Here is an 18981-nt window from a genome sequence, read left to right as displayed (position 1 = left end):
CAGGTTTTCTGACACAAAGAATTTTGCATTTTGATTCCTTTGTGTATACTGACATCTTGCGCTGAGAACAGGTCTGATACTAACCAGATGTTACTTTAAAACGTTGTGATGTTTAATGTGTGTAATCTGAAACCAAAGAGGACACAACAGACCCATTATTCCAACAGTCTGATTTCAAGAGCATTAAAACATTACAGCGATAACTGATCGAACTGTATACATGCAAATAAAAGACTAACGGAACCTAACGCTGCCCCTCAGTTTTATAGCGCCCCACAAAGAATGTGTCTTTTTAAAATTGTTTCTACATCTTTAGAAAAACCCCCACAAATGATTGAGCACTGAGTAGGTAGTTTTCCACAACCCCCCATAAAATATTTACTACTTCAACTAGCCTAGTTTGTCTTTATCTCCTGGAAAAAATAAATACTTTGAACTTTGAACGTAACCTCACCTCGCTGATCCGTAATAAGCAAGGGAAGAAAGCGCGCAAACGAGAAGGGGATATTCAGCCTAGCTCATCTGGGTGTTAGGTGCTTTTTTTGTCATTCTTTATACCAATGTATAAAGAATCACCTTCCTTTCATCCTGGAGACTCAGTTGTTGACTCAACCCAATCAGCTGTGGTAATAGCGTTACCCAACAGCACACCTCCTAAATACTAGTGTAGCTTTCTGGGTGAGCTAGCGTTCAGCGTTAACTGCCAGGCGGCCACATGCAGTGGTTGGAAAATGCAGGCAACGATGGAGGAAAGTCTGGACCGAGTGAAAGAAGAGCAGATTAAAAGGCCAACTTGGAGCCGGCAGATAGAGTTCACCCTTGCTGGTATAGGCTGTGCGGTGGGTCTCGGTAATGTCTGGAGATTCCCCTATTTGTGCTACAGGAGTGGTGGAGGTAAGCAGCTGGCTGTCGGTTAATAGACCCATCAAGCATCAGTCGTGTCCCGTTTCTAGTTCTTTTCTCTTTTCTCTTATTAAGAACAAAACATGTTTTGTTGTATTTTATGGTAAACATGACTTTGTTGACATGTTCTAAGACCCAGAAAGTCATGGACGTGCATTTACAACCGAGAACAGGAGCCAGGTCTTTTCACAAAGGGGGGTGGGAGCATGGAACAAACAACCCAGCCACGCGGTTGTAGCTGACAGCCTCGTTCCTTTCAGCGAATGGCTGGATGAGGTCCTTGGAGTAATTAACTTCTCATTATAAAAATGGGCTACGTACGGGGGCAAGTGGCCTTCTTCTGTTTGTAACTGCTCTAATGGCAAATACTGACAGAATGGTTTGAGAAAAATGTAAATTCAAGTGTAAAAAAGTGTCTTTTTTTATATATGACGTATGTGATAAGTGTCCCAACAGATGATTGAGAATTCTGCTAGCACAAAACCTGGGCTTGCAGAGAGGACCGCTGTTTCGGCCCTCTGGGGTCAGCATCTTAGCCTGCCTGAGTTCATAGTTCATGCACGGGGGAGGTCACAAGAAGCAAGAAGGCTGATCTCTAGGGACAGTGTTATACGTCAGCCATTAACACGGGGCCAGAAACAGGAAACTGATGAAAGAAAAGCGCTGAGGCCACGTTAGCCATTAATTCAGTTAAGACAACCCAATGTATCGATTAAGTTGTAAAGAGAAAGCTATTGGGATTTTTCTATTGGATGTCACACAGCACATGACCATTGTGCACTTTACCCAAAGGATTGTGGGAGGCTGGGTAGCTTGTTCCACTCCTATTGTTGAAGCCAATAGTCTGGTTTCTTTCAAATGAGACACTTATTCACTTATTTAACCACCAAACAGGCCAGATGGCCTCTTCTCATTTGTGAATGTTCTTATGTTTGGGTTGATGGCATTTCTTACCATGTGTGGTTGGATAAGAGGGACCAAGGATCCAATTGTGGAGAGACAGTCTACAGTAGCCCATCAGTGCTAGCATGCCAGCCTGTGGGAGGTGGCAGAAAACTGGAGCACCTTGGAAAACCCCTTGCAAACAGGACGAACGTGCAGACTCCCCACAGAAGGTACTCCAGGCCAAACCCAGGGTACAGGAACTGTGCGACAACTGTTAACTGCCAGACTACCACTGCTACCCAGCCAAGTACTACAGGACCATGAAGCGAACAAACTCCACTTTCTGTTCTGTGTCCTGTTGTCCTATGCAGGTGCTTTCCTGGTGCCTTACATCGTTATGCTAGTGGTCCTGGGGATCCCTCTGCTGTACATGGAGCTGGCCGTGGGCCAGTATCACAGATTGGGGCCTGTGCACGCCATGGCCAAAGTCTGCCCTTTGCTCAAAGGTACGCGTATTGAGAAGTATTAAGTATTATTATTGTTTTGCACGGTTACAGAATATTACTGTTATAGAATTATAACCATTTCTGTTAATAGGTTTGCAGTGCAACACCCCTTTTGGGCATGACGGGATCTTTATAATAGGCAGGACCAGGAAAACAATCATCCACAAGCTCCAAACCAAATGCACTTCTATTTTAAGTGCAGGAAATCAAAAACCAATCAAAATAAAATGGCCTAAACTTGAAACCTTCAAAGTCCCTCACTAGCAATATTGCTGTGCAACTCAGCTGCTTACTGGCCTCAAAACAAACTCTTCAAACTTTAGCCAGAAGCTATATCACCCTGCAATAAAGATTTGCAGATACCAGGATTGTTGTTGAAATATATACTGTAATGGGAGTCCTATCGCGGTCAGAAAATTGTGACAGCTACAGTATCTCGGAAAATAAAACCCTGAGCTTAATGCTGCCGCAGTGTTCATTTGTCAACTGAGGATCATGTATCATTTCAACACTTTGATAATGTGTAAATCATCCCAAAGTAACGCATTCTAAAACCACATAGACAACGCGAATGTCTTGAGAATTTGTAACACTGTGAAGTCGTATCTGAATGACTCACATAGCCAAACTGCACTCTTCCACTTACAATGTACAAATGTTGTGAAAACATATTCCCTTATATGTGGCCAAACTGCAGATATCCAGCACTGTTGATGAGCGCGGTGATGTGTTGTGTTAGCTAGGCTGTTGGAAGGCAATCACTATACAGAGCTTCCTCCTGAAGCCTCATTTCGAGATGATCTCTTTGTGTTATATGAACCCGGCTAAACACAACAAACCTGTGCTGTAACTCCTTTTCAGGGGCTGGCATGGCAACAGTGGCTATCTCCTTCATAATGTGCACCTACTACAACGTCATTATCACCTGGGCCCTGTACTACTTTTTTAGCTCCTTTCAGAGCCTCCTTCCTTGGGCAAACTGCAACAACACCTGGAACATCCCCGACAACTGCTCAGACCACGTGACCAGCAACTCCTCTTCCACTACCGCCAGCCAGCAGTTCTTTGAGTAAGAGGCCTTGGGTCGCCGTGACAACGACGCAGACACAGAGCAGCTGTGGAGTCAGCTGACTGGCCTGAGGCGCAGGAGCACGACAGCAGTGTGACTTAGGCTGTAGCTGAGCCCAGGGGACGTGCGCAGTAGCTTTGCTTGCAGCAGTCCAGTAGTGCTGTCCAGGTGCTACTGCATGACTAGGAAGCTTATGAGGGTTGCCTGACCGTGCTGGATCACAATTTCCTCATCAATATGAACCCTTTGAGTAGTGGTTCGTCCCCTGGGGGTGTGAGACATACCTTTAGAAGGTAAATCATCTAACACACAAATTAAGCACGGTCATGTTAAGTACAACTACTTTGTTTCACCAAACCCATGTATTTTATGGTAAATGTTAAAGTGTGCATTTTTCATGTATTCTTGATTTGACAGCAAAATTAAATGTATATGTATATATTTCTACCTAGTTATGGTATATCTTAGGTTTAAAGACCTGACCTGATTCAATGATTTTTGATCAGCAGTGCGAGGTTGCAGCTTCTCAACAGCAACAAAGGACCAGTAATGTCAACAGTGCATCATGGTTTTCCCAACAATCTGATGGCGTGCTCCTGAATTCTATGGTTGCTGTCCAGGGCATTCAAACATTTGAAGAGGTGCATTGAGTTTACACAGACCTCAGCTCTTGCGTATCTTCGCAGTTACAAAGTGCTGGAGAAGACAGCTGGGATTGAGGAGGCCGGCCAGCTACGCTGGGAGTTGTTCTGCCTGCTCATTTTGGCCTGGGTGCTCATCTACCTCTGTATCTTCAAAGGTGTCAAATCCACTGGGAAGGTAAGTGATGCCTGAAAAAAAGTGAACGTTCATTAATATTAGATAGTAATTTCCCGAAAGACAAAAAAAATGTCTTTAGACCAGAATGCATGTGGACTGTTTGCAAGGTTTTTATGTCCCATTTGTGGTGCTTTCTAGCTTGAAGCCAATGAAAATATATCTGATAGTGTGTGATGCTACTTATACAAAGAATGCAGCCCTCTGTTTTAAGGCAAGGGAGACATGTTTTACTCTGTGCAGGTGGTTTATTTTACAGCTCTTTTCCCATACTTGATCCTTCTGGCCTTGCTGATCAATAACGTGCAGCTGCCTGGAGCCATGGAGGGGATTAAATTCTTCATTATACCCGAGTGGGAAAAACTGGCATCAGTGGAGGTATGAGGAGTGAATGTTGGACTGTGTTGAACAAATCCAGTCTTCTGTTTTTCATCTGAATGCTTGTTTTCATTATAGATACACTAAAGCCCACATACAGTCTTTGAAAAATCTGTTTCCATGTGCAGGGCAAAGTTATTAGACAATTCTACCTTTTTTGCTACTTGTAATACGAAGGAAATGAAAATACAGTTGGATGGTGCAGTGGTTAGTATTGCTGCTTTGCAGGGCTGAATGCCTGGGTTCAATTCTGGACCTGGGCTGCTATCTGTGTGGTCTTTGTATGTCCTACTCATGTTCACGTGGAGTTCCTCCTACAGTCCAAAGAAATACTGGTAGCTTAATTGGCTTCTGGGAAAATTGGCCCTGGTGTGTGTGTCTGCCCTGCACAGAACTGGTGTCCAGTCCAGGATGTACCGTCTTGTGCCCATTGCTTGCTGGGATAGACTCCGACTCCCCCGTGACCCTGTGTTTGTTAAAATGGTTAGAAAATTGATGGGTGGGTGGAAAGGAGAGTTCTGTTATCAGACACAACCGGAGCTGTATAAGCTTAGAACTTTTGCAAAACCTTCATCCATTTCTCCAAATGCTGAATTATTATGAGCTCATAAATAATGATCTTGAATACAGTCTGTCATTAATAAGAGGTCTCTTCATTGGTCTTTAGTCAGTAGAAGATTGTATCACAGATATTTCATAACATGTTGTAATGCTCAGTAGTTTAGGTGTCAGGAATTGCAGTGCCTCAGTGTGGCTGCATGTCTCCCGGCAGGTTTGGATCAATGCGGCCGCCCAGATCTTCAATTCCATTGGAATCGCCTTCGGCTCCCTCATGGCCATGTCTAGCTACAACAACTTCAACAACAGTGTCTTGAAGTGAGAAAATCACTCGGACCAACTCTCTCTGTCTTGTTTTGTCTAAATTTTGTTTCGTAATTGTACTAGGTGCACCCTTTGTCTGTGGTGAGCTTCCAGGTAAGAGTGCTCTTCAGCTCCGATGAGGGATTTCAGACATGTTATTTCTTCTCTTCCTTAGAGACACGCTGGCCATCTCCATTACCAACTCGGCCACCAGTATCCTGGCCGGCTTTGTCATTTTCTCTGCGTTTGGCTACATGTCTCACCTAACACACACACCAGTCAGCAAAATAGCTGTGGATGGTGAGTCTGTATGGCAGAGGACAGGCCGCAGAGCTGAAATCATGTTGGCATTTTCTTTTTAAAACAGGCTCTTTGAGAAGAAAAGCAGAGAAAATTTAAACAACACTAACGGGACCGGAGGTTTATTGCTATTGAACAATAGTGTATGGAGAACAGAGCTTTAATGTACCTAACGATGTACAAGGAGGTCTTAGCCCAAACGACGACAAGAAATAAGTTAGAATATTTTGGGACCAGGGGTATTCTGGCACGAATGCTCCTTATCCACTATGTAAGGTCCTCCTGGGCACCTCTGGGTGTGCAGTGCTCTGAAGCTACTGGGGAGATATCTCATTCTGCCACTGGCTGACCCCGGAAGTAAAAGCTTCCCTTTCCAGGGTCAGCCAACCCAGCCCCTGGGTGTCTGCCCACCAAACACCAGGTGGCAGTGACGCAGCTGCTGCAGCACCTTAATATATGTTCATACTGTCACAACCCTGCGTGATCGAGCTCTGTAAGTGTCAGCGTGTGGCATTCCCCTCTCCTGTGTACTTGAAATAGAGGTTCAGCTAATTCAGCATTACAAGATATTACCAGTTTTACTACCTATTGTGTTCTACAAGTAACCCTTAAAAAGGAATTTCATAATAGCATTTGACATTGGTTTCATTTATGTAAATTAGAAGAATACCCACATTAAGGTGTCCTGCTTTCTTCATTTACCTTTATTATTAAGGGTATGTATAGTCTATACACTACAGAACAGATGAATATAGGTGATATATTCTGGTTTCTGGGCTGTAATGTTGAAATGTTTTATGCTATGTGATGTAGTTTTAGAACTAAACTGTAAGCATGTTTGAAAAGTCTATTATAATGTTCATTTAGAAAAAATGATCAAATGCTTTATGCAAATGTTGTTTTATAAGTCATCTCTGTGATTGACTATGTTTAGGGAAGAATTAAGTACTTTAGTCTTAGGTACCTAGGTACTTGCTGTTTGCAAAGGAAAAATAGGATGTCACTACGTTCACAGGGTCTTTCGCCTAAAGCTAATCAACAAATCAAAATGGTAGGGTATTTGACTGAAAAATTTACACAGATAACTCAGTTATTAGATCATGTATTCTAACTAGAGCAGCCGATTAAAAGCAAGTATCTATGTGTCTGATACTGCCCAACACAGATCCAAGAAACAGCTTTCTCCCACCTGAAATACTAGTGTTCCAACACTGAGTGTTGTGGTTACGTGTTCAGTGTTGATCAAATGTATTTCCTTGTTTCCTATTTGTCACAGGCCTACGTTACTATCAGACCTATGTCATGTACAATGAACATGCCGTGTTTGTGCACATTGTTAGACCTGGTGACATAGTTGTTGCATTTCTTGAAATATGGAAAGAACTGAGTCTCATCTATCATCTATCAGTTTTTAAATGAAACCATGTTTTCCTCTTTATGTATGTTTTTCAGGTCCAGGCCTCGTTTACGTGGTTTACCCACAAGCCTTCTTAACAATGCCTGTAGCTCCTCTTTGGGCAGTTCTGTTTTTCTTCATGCTGCTGTGCTTGGGGCTGGACAGTCAGGTATCTCCTATACAGTGTGCTGTCTGTCGCTCAGGCTGCAGTGCACTGTGCCTGTGTCTCACACTCAGAACAACCAGAGACTGTGCATTCACCTTTGTACTATCTAAAGCACAGCAATTAACTTTTCCCAGGATAGCCTAACTGTGTGGTCTTAGGTTTGGCTAGCAATCTTTGTTTTAGGGGCAACACAACAATGTCATGTTGATGATTATGGTCTGTGCTTTTCTGGTGATCAGATTATTATTCTGATGTGGTTGAACATTATTCAGCAACATGAAAATAAACCCTATCCCAGCAGGTTTAGCTTTCCCAAATACAGCACTGTGTTTGTTTTATAAACAGGGTCACAGGTTTTGGCAGCAAAATATGAAGAGAAGGCCAAGTGCATGGCAAAAAAATCTACTAACCAACAGAAGCGTCAGTGACAGTCGTTGAACAGTTTACTTCCAGTGCTGTAGCTCTAAAGCCGACCACTCAGAATTAATCCATAAAAGGTGGTTTGGGAATGCAAAGGAGCCATTTTGAAAAGATGGCCAGTGCTCTGTCGTCTGTTGTTTTGTAGTTTGCAATGGTGGAAGTGATGGTGACCAGCCTGATGGATGGCCTGGGGGGTCCCTTGTTAAAGTACTTCAGAAGGAAAGAGCTCCTCATCCTTGCGGTCTGCTCCACGGCTTTCCTCCTGGGAATTCCCCACGTCATGCAGGTGCGAGCTCGCCGGCCACGCCCACTCGCGCCGATCGCGAGCTTTCACACCGCGTCACGGTCCTCTGTGGTCAGAATTTCACTTCCCCTTGAGTTGGTGCTTGAAATGCAGGGGAACTGAAGCTCTGATCACAGCTTACCACATCATCGCTCCAGTCTTTACAACCCAAAAGGCTGCAATTTGAACGATTAATTATTTCTACCTCGCACAAAGGAATAATTAATTGTTAGCAGTCATACCATCCTATAAAAATTGGAACTGGCAACCCTTTGCAGCAAAGCAGGTGTGAGCCTGGCCAGCACCTGGATGGGAGACCTCCTGGGAAAGCTAAGGCTGCTGCTGGAAGAGGTGTTAGAGGGGCCAGTAGGGGGCGCTCACCCTGTGGTCTGTGTGGGACCTAATGCCCCAGAATAGTGACGGGGACACTGTACTGTAAAAAGGCGCCGTCCTTTGGATGAGATGTAAAACCAAGGTCCTGACTCTCTGTGGTCATTAAAATCCCAGGGTGTTTCTCACAAAGCGTCGGGATGTTAACCCAGGAGACCTGGCCAAATTTCCCCCGGCCTTTACCAGTCCTGGCCTCCTCCCCACTGAGAGCTGGTGTGTGGTGAGCATACTGGTGCATTATGGCTGCCTGTACAGGGGACTCCCAATTACCTGTAGAGCGCTTTGAGTGGACTGTCCAGAAAAGCGCTATTAAAATGTGAGAAATTATTTTTATTATAAATACCTGCATGCAGAACACAGCACATTCCCAGGCATGAAATTTTACAATAACACATTTTTTTTGACAGGGGGGCATTTATATTTTCCAGTTAATGGACCACTACACTGCCATAGTGTCTATCATGTTTCTTGCCTTTTTTGAAGTGGTTGCAATTTGCTGGATATATGGTAAGTACGCACGCCCACAAAGTGTTTGCATGAATGACAACGGTAATCTTGGCTTTTAGTTTAAGGATCGCCCTACATCAACAATTTCTAACTCTTGTAAACTATGACTATTTTTCTTATCTAAAAAAAATATTGACAACTTCCTAATGCAAGAAATGGCTAATAAAGTGATCTTATCTTTATCTACTATTGACTGGTTACATTTTTGATGGCAGAATAATAGCTCTAACCTATTTAATTTAACTTAACAAATGTTTGCCTTTCATTGTTCCAAAACCTTAATCTATAAATAGATGATTCCTAACTTTTAATAAAAACTCTTGATTTGAAGCTAATGTTTTTTTCTCTCTTTAAGGTGTCCTCAAATTCTATTTGTGATATTTGCATCAATGGACAGGGTCTATACAATACAGTGCTTAACTGTATTCATAGTTTTAACTGAATTTTAACTGATAGAACAGCGTTGCATATCTTTTTTATTCATTGCATTGTTTTTTTCTTGTTTTTTTTACACTCAAAAAGGAGTGAGACGTCTTTCCAGGAATGTAGAGGAGATGACTGGACACAAACCAAACTGGTTTTTCACTGGCTGTTGGACGGTTGTATCCCCTTTGCTGGTCACGGTATGTCAGGAAAATGGAAAGTGATAAAATTTCAGCCATGTACCCTATTTTCCCAGCAATCTTGGGTGTACCCTAAGTCCCCTGTGTGAACACGCGGAGCTGTTTAATTCATATCCCTGCAAGACCCCTTAAAGAGCGTGCTGGCTGAGATACCCTACATCAGACCTTGTTAGTGGATTGCCGATTTCTGATCTAATTTGCAGGGATGTCTTTTTTTAAAAAAAAAAACCTGGTTTGTTTAAGTTGTAGGTCAAACTCTGTGCTAGCATTCATCAGCAGCACAGGGAGATGTGAGATTCCTTGACCAGATGTTACAGTTTGATATAACACTATGCCCTCCCTCTGAGTTTTTTAATACTCAATAACCACTTTTTCACCTTTTATAAAACGGGAAACAGAGAAAAAAAATATGCCGGGCACGTTTCAACATCCAAATCTGTATTTTATTAGTGCAGAACATTTAGGTTAATTGCAAAAAACTACAGGGCGGCGTGGTGGCTTTGTCACAGCCCTGGGGTGCTATCTGTGGGGAGGTTGTATGTTCTCCCTAGATTCCCTCCAGTAGTCCATAAACATACTGGTTGGCTCATCAGCTTCTGGGAAAATTGGAAATTGGTGTGTTTGCGTCTGTGTGTGCCCTGCGATGGACTAGCGTCCCGTCCAGGCTGTACCCCACCTTGCGCCCACTGCTTGCCGGGATAGACTCTGGCTCCCCGGCCACCCTGAATTGGATGAAGTGGTAAGAAAACAGATGGATGGATGACAAACAAGAGTGGTTTTCCCCTGTTCGTCATCCCAGGTCATCCTGGTGTTTGCGGTCATTCAGTTCAAACCCGCCCGCTACACGGACTACGTCTACCCTGCCTGGGCCCAGGGGCTTGGCTGGGTTATCGCCATGGCTTCCATAATCTGGATCCCGCTGGGAGCGCTGCACACTCTCTGGATTCTCCCAGGCTCCTTCGCACAGGTACCACGGCTCCTTTGTGACACGCACGCGTTTCAGATCGAGCCCTTTCTAACGCCACAAGCTTGTCTCAGCTCAGCCCGGGAGGACTCATTGCCGGAAAGAATCCTCCGATCTCAAGAAGAACGTGCAGCATCTATTGAGCGTACTTCCTTTTAAAATATTTATCGAAGCAGATGGCAAGGAACAAGTATGTTCAGCATTCTACAGGACCAAATGCCTTTAAATTGATTATGCTTTTAACTAATTAAAAGCATGCAATATTACACACACGCTATATGAATTACCAGCAGCACACTTCAGAGACCTCTTTTTTTCAGAAATGCAAGAAACTTGCACCGAACCGCGTCCTCTCAGAGTCTTAGGGATGTATATCCAGTTATGTCCACAGGGTGGCGCTGCTGCATTATATTTGTTCACATCCTGAACTGATGACCATGAAACACCCATCAACGTACTGTACTTCCAATGCGAATCTTTGCCGATTTAGTTTTTCAATATCCACCTTTGTGAAATTGTGTTCCCTACTTTTCATTGCTCACCTTTGCTCATCTTTTACCTTTCTTCCTTAGCAGTGGCAAGAAAAGCCCCTCACAGCACGCACTCCTAAAAGGAGTGTTAAACCTTTGCAGGTTCTCTCCACATCAAGTCTCTTTCTCCGTCGCGTGTATCCCTGATCCTGTCATGCAGGAGTGCGGGGAAGTTAAGAGAATTGTATTTATCAAAAGAATGTTGCAGAAAATAGTACAAAGAAAACGTAAAGAGCGTTCTAATAAGATTGGAGATATTGATGGTATTTCCCAGTGACTGGTTATCTCTGGTCTGAATGCGCCCCCTTCTCTGTTTTGTCTCGCAGAGGTTACGGCAATCCCTTACCCCCTACGGCCTCGATAACCTTTCAAAGAGACCCCGTTATGGAGACAGCCAAGGGGGGCTGCGCCCAGACATTGCGATCGTCTCTGCTCCCTTCTGAGCAGCAGGCAAGTCTTCCATGCAGACCAGAGTCTGAGCCTTGCACTGCGGAGAGTATGGACTTGCTGTAACTAGTAAAAAATGCCTTGCCTCAAACATGTGGTTTTCTCAAATATTCTGAGGATGGATGTCTCTCTCAGTATATATAATGATTTGGGGGCAAAACATATCTGCAATGACAAAAAAGCGTCTGGGCTTGGGATCAACAGGTTCACCCCACCAAAAAAGCAAGATGTTAGCGAAGTGACACTGCCCATCTTGTCACAGCCTGGGTCTGGGTCTGAATAATTCCACTTCTGTGTTCCAGGAGAGCAGCTGGCTCTGAGGTTAAAAATCTGTGCTGGGTGGTGGTAGCCGGTCTGTACCGGCGCATGACAATGCATCACCACCGAGCTTTCTGGAATAAAAAACTCCCATCAGAAGGATGTGGTGTAAAAACCATGAATAAGAAAAAGACTCACTTTGCCTCAGATATGGCAGAAGTGTTCTGTCTTCTGTACTCGTCAGCAAATCACCATCACAATCACTCCTTTCACAGCAGTTAACAAAGAAACTTTATTGAGGCAGGCAGCACAAGTCATGCTTGTTACAGTAACTTTCACAGGTTTTTCATGTGAATAAGAAAGTTCCTTATGATATTGTGGGAATCAGGGTCATACTTTTTTTTCTGAATAATAGCCTATTCCACATAGTAATGGCATAGCTTTTTTCAAGACAGTAATAATCTATAACATTTCGTCATTCAATACGTGTCTGCCAAGAGAGAATTCGGGCTATCAGCTCAAACACTAAAAGACATTAAATAAATGCAGGGGGGGGAAACAAATTCTTTGAGAACCTGACAAGTCCAGTTAAAAACGCACCTACAGCCATGTTGTTTAACAGCACGTTTCCTATGAAGGCTTCTCTGAAATACATAGTTTTTAAAAGTAAAATGTAACTGGAAACTCGATAACAGGTATTATGCTCTAAGCGCAACTTGAATAAAAACGTTTGTGACGCTGTAGTAAATATTTATATTGCCGGGAAAGCAAGTAAACTGTTCCCCAAGACAGTGGTTTCTTTGAGTCTCTGAATATCAGGAAAAGCAGAGAGATTTCACTCCTACCTTATGCTGCTATAGCTCCCTCCAGCTCTATCATGACTTTATTATACAGGCACTTGGGAATACGACATATTTTAAAGAATGCGTACCACATTACACAGCGATATTCCCTGGTGCAAAACATAGTTAATTAAAAAGCCGTACGGAAAATACCCATCTAATTAGATATCGCTAATTGCGTGATCTACAGTCACGCAGGCCGACTCCCCAGACCCGCCCACCTATGGGCCAATCATCTTTAACAACGTCACAGTTCACGCACTCATGCGGATCGGTGCTGATTGGACGAGAGGCGTTTCCTACTTGTCTACCTGCGGATGGACAGCCCCCGTGTTCTAATCTCACCCGACCCTCGGCTGCGCTCAGCTAATAGCGCGCCGCCTGCTGGGGAAACCCGGTCACGGCCTTGTAAATTATCACAAATTTATACGCATATGTGGAATAGAAGTCTAGATTTGAGCTAACGATGTCTCAGGGAATGTGTCATTTCTAAATATATCAGATGCTTCGAAAAGACCCGATGTGGAATTTGCTGCTCTGCTGTTCAAACGTACTATTTTTAAAAATTAAAAAGATAAGAGAAATATGTGTTTAAATTAACTTACACTAACACTTAACTCTCTGAAGGAGATCAAATCAACGGACAGATCATACCACCACACTACACATACATACACATTTTAAAAAAGACGATCAAGTAACAGGCTTTTGCAAAGTGATTATTTGTAAAAACTCGTTTGTAACAGAAGCGGTTGAATTTGCCAGATTTTCACCCGAGCCCGGACAGATCAAATATTTTCGGATGATTTGACGATTATGTCCCAGACCTGTAAGAAAACAAAAGATGCCAGAAAACATTAACCTTGATCAGCCGTTCTAAAATCAATAACTTTATTTCAAAATGATTAAACTTTGAAGCTACAGAGTTGTTAATAATATATTGAGTATTTTAATTTTTATGAGTGATGGCAGAAAGAGCCTTAAAAGTCATTTTTATTCTACTTTTCAGAATGGAGTATTTACTTGTTTAACTCCATACTATAATATAGCGTTAGAAGCTGCACTCAAGGTGAGCAGTAGTGCTCATGGCTCTGGGGTCTAGATGTGTGATGAGAAGGGTGTGGGTTCGAATCCTTCACTCAGTGTGCTCCAGTGCATGCCCAGCCTCGTAAATGGGTCTTCAGCGTGTTGTTATGATGAGTACTTGATTTTGACTGAACTGGTAAGATGAAGTTTTATCGCTAAAAAGCTTCCATGGAAACAAACTAAATAAGCCCATAAATACCTCGACATGAGCAGGGGCACCAAGGGCGTAAACGACAGCTTGTGCAATATCGTCAACGTCAAGGCACTGCAAAGAGAGCATCTTCATTACGAGGACGGAAACGCAGAAATGTCTCTCCTCACCTAACGGGCTTGTTTACTCATTTTTTAGGAGAGATATTGCCTACAATTATGGGAAAGAGAAGCCTATGTCTTATCTCCAGACAGATGTGGTTTTGTGTTGGGGTTTTTTGTGCTGAATAATGAACTCTCCAGAAAAGGACTGGATATTTCAGTTATTTAAATGCTTTTTTTTTTTGCATAGTGTCATTTAAAAACACAACAAAAAGGATCATCTTTGTCTGACTCTGTTCTACTTGGGGGAAAAAAAAGCTTTGCACAAAAGAGAATCTGAGGAATATTCCCACACATTTCCCCAGTTCGCAGTCAGTGAAAGAGTCGCTTTCCACACAAGGGCACAGCAGACTCCACACAAGGAGAGAGAGGATAATGGCAGGATCCATGCCGTGCAGACTGGGCCACTGGAAATGAAGAACTCCTCAGATCAAGAAGCTTCAAACGAGGCGATCAGTCCAGGCTGGTGTTTCCACAGGTGTCTGGTTTTCCCAGCAGACACCTTGACCTATAGTGCAAGCATGAGCCAAGGTTCGATGGTTTACCTTGTTCTGGGAGTAAATCTTTCTTGCAATGTCCGGGTTGTCCTTGTAGGTCTTATACAGCAAGTCAGTCACCACCAGTCCAGGGGAGATGGCCTAGGAATGAGACAACCCAATATTAGATGTTAGGGACGAGAGGGGGCTGATGTCACCAAGGGGGTCACCAGGTGTCGGGGGCTGTATGGATAGTAAGTTGCATCGAGGGGCCAGCGACACCCCAGTGCTCATGCAGTTTAACGCCTTCTCCTCCGTGTTTCCTGCCCTGATCAGTTCCTCTTAGCACAGAGGCCGAGCAATTACCACACCATTCAGGAGTGATGTGCTCCTTGTCTGTGGCGTAAAGAGGCACACCAGGTGAGCCTCCTGTTTTCTCGAGAATGATGCTGCAGGTGTTTCCCTCTGTGTCATTCAGGGGTTGCTATCTGAGCTCCAATGGGGTGCATGTGGTTGGTGTTGTATAATGTGCCCTGGGTGTTGGGGAAACAGTGTTAACTAGAAAATAAAAAGTGTACTTAAATAATACTAGTGTCATCCGGTGGTCGGTGCGTGATTTGGTGATTCTGGAAGCTCAATAGAACCTGCGGCAAGGGAAAGCTTGATAACTGCTAGGTGGTGGGGTCGTTTACAAAGTTGATCTGTGTCTCTGATGTTCTCACGTGCCTCTCTGATGCTCCCCGAGAGGGCGAAGGAGCGACCCCACGGGGGAGGCCGGTTCACCGTCACTCGGATGCTGGCCTTCTCCTGCTTGAGCTCCATCCTGGTGCCTTCGGTCAGGGCCGTCACTGCGTACTTGGTAGCGCTGTAGAAATGGGCTGACGCAGTGGGGGAAGGCATGTGTCCTAGAACACTGAGGGCCAAGAGAAGAAAAACGAAGAGTTCAAGGCTCCGGCTTCACTCCAGCGCCTGGTTTTCGAGAGCTGGGAGAGGCCAGCCTTGGCAGATGGCAGCTGTCGCCTGCTCGCCCCAGATCACGCTTTTCCAACACAACCGCAGTTTGTAATAGGAAGGTGTAAGACTTTCAGATGATCACAACGATTATGGAAAGATGATGGCCATTTTCTTAATCAATTCCGACTTGGATATTTTATTTATGTCTTGAGGGGTTTAGGGGTTGAATCGCTTGTTCCGAATGGATACGGATATATCTGAAACTGGCCGAATGCTTTCCGCATCGAATAAGACAGGCTACAAATGAGCTACTGTATGATACTTTCCTCCAAACAGTCCTTGCTTCTAGTAAGGGCCGACTCATTTTCTGGGATTTCCTCTATAGTATGGACAGTGATCTCACAACTCCTTTCTGTAGTACAGAAAATGCCAAAAATGAAATTTAAGAAAGGTGTCGCTAGATACACGCCTAAAACGACCATCAAATGTACATAAAAAATTCATCACTCCACATAAGATGAAAGTAAACCTAAACCAAATAGTTTAAAAACATTTAGACTTAAATGGAAAACCGTGTTTGTTTTTTAAAAGTAAATTATGATACGGTTACAGATGTTTCAGACTGCAGGCACTTTCACAGATGTTGTCAATACCCCACGAGATAGAAATAAATGTCCACACCCACACAAACCACAGAGACTGATGAAGAGCTCTAGTCGCAATACTTTGAAGGATTAGAAATAAATCTAATACGATTTGCAAAAAAAAACACGATTTGCAAAATTCACAGAACAAGTGAGCTATAACGAGAACCCGTACAATTTGTATTAATTCCGATTAATTTCAGATTTAGAAATATGCGCTGATTCCAGCAGTCAGACAAACATTCAACTTACTGAATACCGTAGTTCGCGGTCATGCAGCAATGGCAAGTTTTAACCAAAGGTTTTCCCTCCTCATTTAATACATTTAATACAAATACCACCGGTATCGATATCGAACAATAAAAGCAAATATAGCTCTTTAAGTTTACTGGGTAGTGCTCACAAATAAATTGCATTAATAGCGTCCAATAGAGGGAGATGAAAGACATATTCAAGAGATGTTTAATGTAATAGCTGTGGCCTGACGCTAGTATTGAGGCAGCTGGACAGAGCAGGCCAGGGTTCTCCCGTAACAGCGAGGACTTGGAAAGAAGGAAAAACTGCAGACGCCGGAAAAACGGTGTTTCGTCATACCCACCATGATTTATACTCTGCCGGACGCAAGACAGAGTTATTCTTTCCCTCTCGTTTTTTTTTTAATGTCAGTGAACACTCAAACACCGTTCTGGACACGTTTTTTTTTCAATTCTGATTATATTAATAAATTATCAGATAATTACCAGAGGCTAATTCAATGGACCCAAGCACAATGGGAATCATGCAGAAGGACAGACCACACACATTTATATCAAGTGGGTAGGCTCCACAGCCGAAACGTTGTGTTTCTTTTGTTCTCTTTTCAGCATAGAATAAACCTTTCCTTGTTCCTTTACATTTATATCAGCTTAAATCCAGTTGCCGGTACTGCGTACTAGATAGAAGACCAAACTATAACCCACATTTATTGTGATGCTATATTAATAAGACCCATCACATGAACCCGATACGTTAGGCGGTTATTTAAGGATGACGAAAATATTTGTTCCAGTCCAAACAGCAGCTACAAGAGCAGTATTATATCAAGAACAACTTTCATATAAAATGAATATTCCTCTGCTGGAGCAACGGACACGTTTCTTAGCCAAGTAGGCTCTTGAGTATCACAATTTTTAACACATAACGCTGAAAATAAATCGGGCCTCTTCACTCGTCCTTCACTTCACTTCAGTCCTTGCTGGAGAAAATGTGACGTCTGTCTCTGGCAGCCTAGTGCACGTCATCGCCATGATCAAGGATTAAACATTTCGAAATCCGATCCTTTTTCCTAAAGGGAGGCGAACAAGAAACAGAATTGTCTTTTTTCCCCCCTCTGGTGGAGCAAAAGCAGCAGGTGCCTTCTTTTACTCTCTTTCACTTTAGAGAATAATTTTGTTTTCAGAGACTGAAACGTTAAAAGAAAAAGAGACTCACAGATCAAATCTGATTGGCACTGCGGATTCGTGAACTTCTGGCGAGATCACGCTTGAAGTACAAGATAATTTCACGTACTGTCCGGGTAACCGCACAACAGTGAACACGCACACATCACAGTCACTGATTTCGCACACAACGTATTTTAGTGTGTACTTATCTGTCCCTGAGAAAGCGCTCCAGGTTTCTGTGAAAGTTTCCGATCCCATGTTATTGCAGGTCTTTCGATGAGGCTACCGAAAGTCACCTCCGCTGAAGTTACTTCTGTTCACGCTTGGATCTCGTAAACTACTCAGGCACCTGGCTCTGGAGTTAATTCCCTTTTTTTCCCCCTCTGGTAAATATTCATTCCAGTTAGAAACTCCAGGTACTGAAGGTCAAATGGGTCAATCCAGACTAGTGCGGAGCCCAGCTCTTGTCTTTGGGCTGGAGGTCTCGGTTCCAGTTCTTCCAGAGATCATCTGAACTAAATGGACCCGTGAAAACCGGCTTCTAGAGGGGGTTAAAATGATCTTGGGCTACTCTCGGAATAGAAATCTCGAAAAGACGGATCACGACGACAGAAAGAAAGGACAGGCGCTACAACGAGGCAATAAAAAAAAATTTATTGGGAATAACTATCATTACAATCCACACGCCAACGAAGAGTAGTACTTTTAATCATACACGTGCCCACGCCTGGGTTAGAAACGGCGTCTGAAACCAGACGTTAGTGTTTTGTTTTAGACGAAACGGAGCCAAAGTGCAAACCGGTTTGTCTTATCACAAGGGCGATCTGCCGAGGTTGTCTTGATATAAAATATTTGGTTAAGACGCGTTCCCCCCCCATCTTTTATTAACAGCTAAGGGGAATGTGACCGTCATAGGAATCCGTCATATCTGTTGTACTGGTGACTGGAAAGGCCCTGTTGTAGCGATTATGGTCTGTTAAAAAAATACTAGTGGATTAAACCCCTATCACTAATGTAAGAATAAGATCTAGCTACAATCGATGCTCTGATGTTCAGCAAAAAAAAAACAAAATAATTGTGAATACGAATCAGAATCTGTTTGTATTTTTTTTAAAAACAAATGTGCAGTAGGTCCTAAAACACGGAAAAAGGGAAGAGAAAAACTAGCATCTGTACTTGACGGTATGATTTTCACTGTAATGATGACCGTGCATAACCTCTTGCGGTAGGAGTAACACCAATTTTTGTTTTTTAAAGGACGAAAAATACACCAACACTGACATATTTTATTCCTGCAGCATTCTGAATCATACTGCACTGTTACATCCTTTTCAAACCAGCGAGGGTCTGTTTCCCAGTAGGCAAAGACAACCAGTTTCTGCGTCTCCCAGCTTGATCCTTCCATCCTGTTAAACTAGATTTGTCCAGCAGAGGTCGCTCGGGAGTAACCTAGACTGCCGGGTCTGTCTGCTGTGCCAGCTGCTCCCTCTTCGGTTGCTATGACACCTGCTCTACAGGCCTCAACTGAATGTCTCCGATCTAGA

The 18981-nt window shown here is 43.3% G+C and overlaps 2 protein-coding genes across 5 annotated transcripts in view; one reads left to right on the top strand and one right to left on the bottom strand.

Annotated features, from left to right (window-relative positions):
* Positions 1 to 492: 492 nt before the first annotated feature.
* On the top strand, positions 493 to 11677 carry LOC148814196 (sodium- and chloride-dependent GABA transporter ine). The gene is made up of 13 exons (XM_088906574.1): positions 493 to 894; positions 2160 to 2294; positions 3156 to 3363; positions 4050 to 4182; positions 4423 to 4557; positions 5330 to 5433; positions 5594 to 5718; positions 7171 to 7283; positions 7846 to 7986; positions 8781 to 8880; positions 9403 to 9503; positions 10303 to 10470; positions 11324 to 11677. The coding sequence occupies exons 1-13, from the start codon at positions 732 to 734 to the stop codon at positions 11438 to 11440; spliced, it is 1743 nt and encodes a 580-aa protein (XP_088762700.1). The 5' UTR covers positions 493 to 731; the 3' UTR covers positions 11441 to 11677.
* Positions 11678 to 11969: 292 nt separating this feature from the next.
* dhrs11a (dehydrogenase/reductase 11a) overlaps positions 11970 to 18981 on the bottom strand; it is a 36059-nt gene continuing 29047 nt past the window's right edge. For 2 of the 4 annotated variants that reach the window (XR_016086118.1, XM_088906579.1), the window contains exon 7: positions 18076 to 18976. Coding sequence is in view for 3 of the 4 variants with exons in the window: in XM_088906579.1 (XP_088762705.1) it covers positions 18935 to 18976 (42 nt within the window). In the remaining variant the exon portion in view is untranslated. Of the gene's footprint in view, positions 13372 to 13829; positions 13896 to 14487; positions 14581 to 15144; positions 15332 to 18075; positions 18977 to 18981 lie in introns of those variants that run through there. The other 2 variants (XM_088906578.1, XM_088906580.1) reach the window with 2 other exon arrangements.

Source organism: Atractosteus spatula, chromosome 27, assembly GCF_055471065.1.
Source record: "Atractosteus spatula isolate fAtrSpa1 chromosome 27, fAtrSpa1.hap1, whole genome shotgun sequence".
NCBI lineage: Eukaryota > Metazoa > Chordata > Actinopteri > Semionotiformes > Lepisosteidae > Atractosteus > Atractosteus spatula.
Note: the sequence above shows the minus strand (reverse complement) of the source record. Positions and strands in the feature narration are given on the sequence as shown.

Bases quoted from the DNA above. Each gene is read 5' to 3' on its own strand.
- LOC148814196 (XM_088906574.1), top strand. From the start codon at position 732: ATGCAGGCAACGATGGAGGAAAGTCTGGACCGAGTGAAAGAAGAGCAG. The intron at 3,364-4,049 runs GTAAGAGGCCTT...GTATCTTCGCAG, and splicing joins GCCAGCCAGCAGTTCTTTGA to TTACAAAGTGCTGGAGAAGA. The intron at 10,471-11,323 runs GTACCACGGCTC...TTTGTCTCGCAG, and splicing joins TCCCAGGCTCCTTCGCACAG to AGGTTACGGCAATCCCTTAC.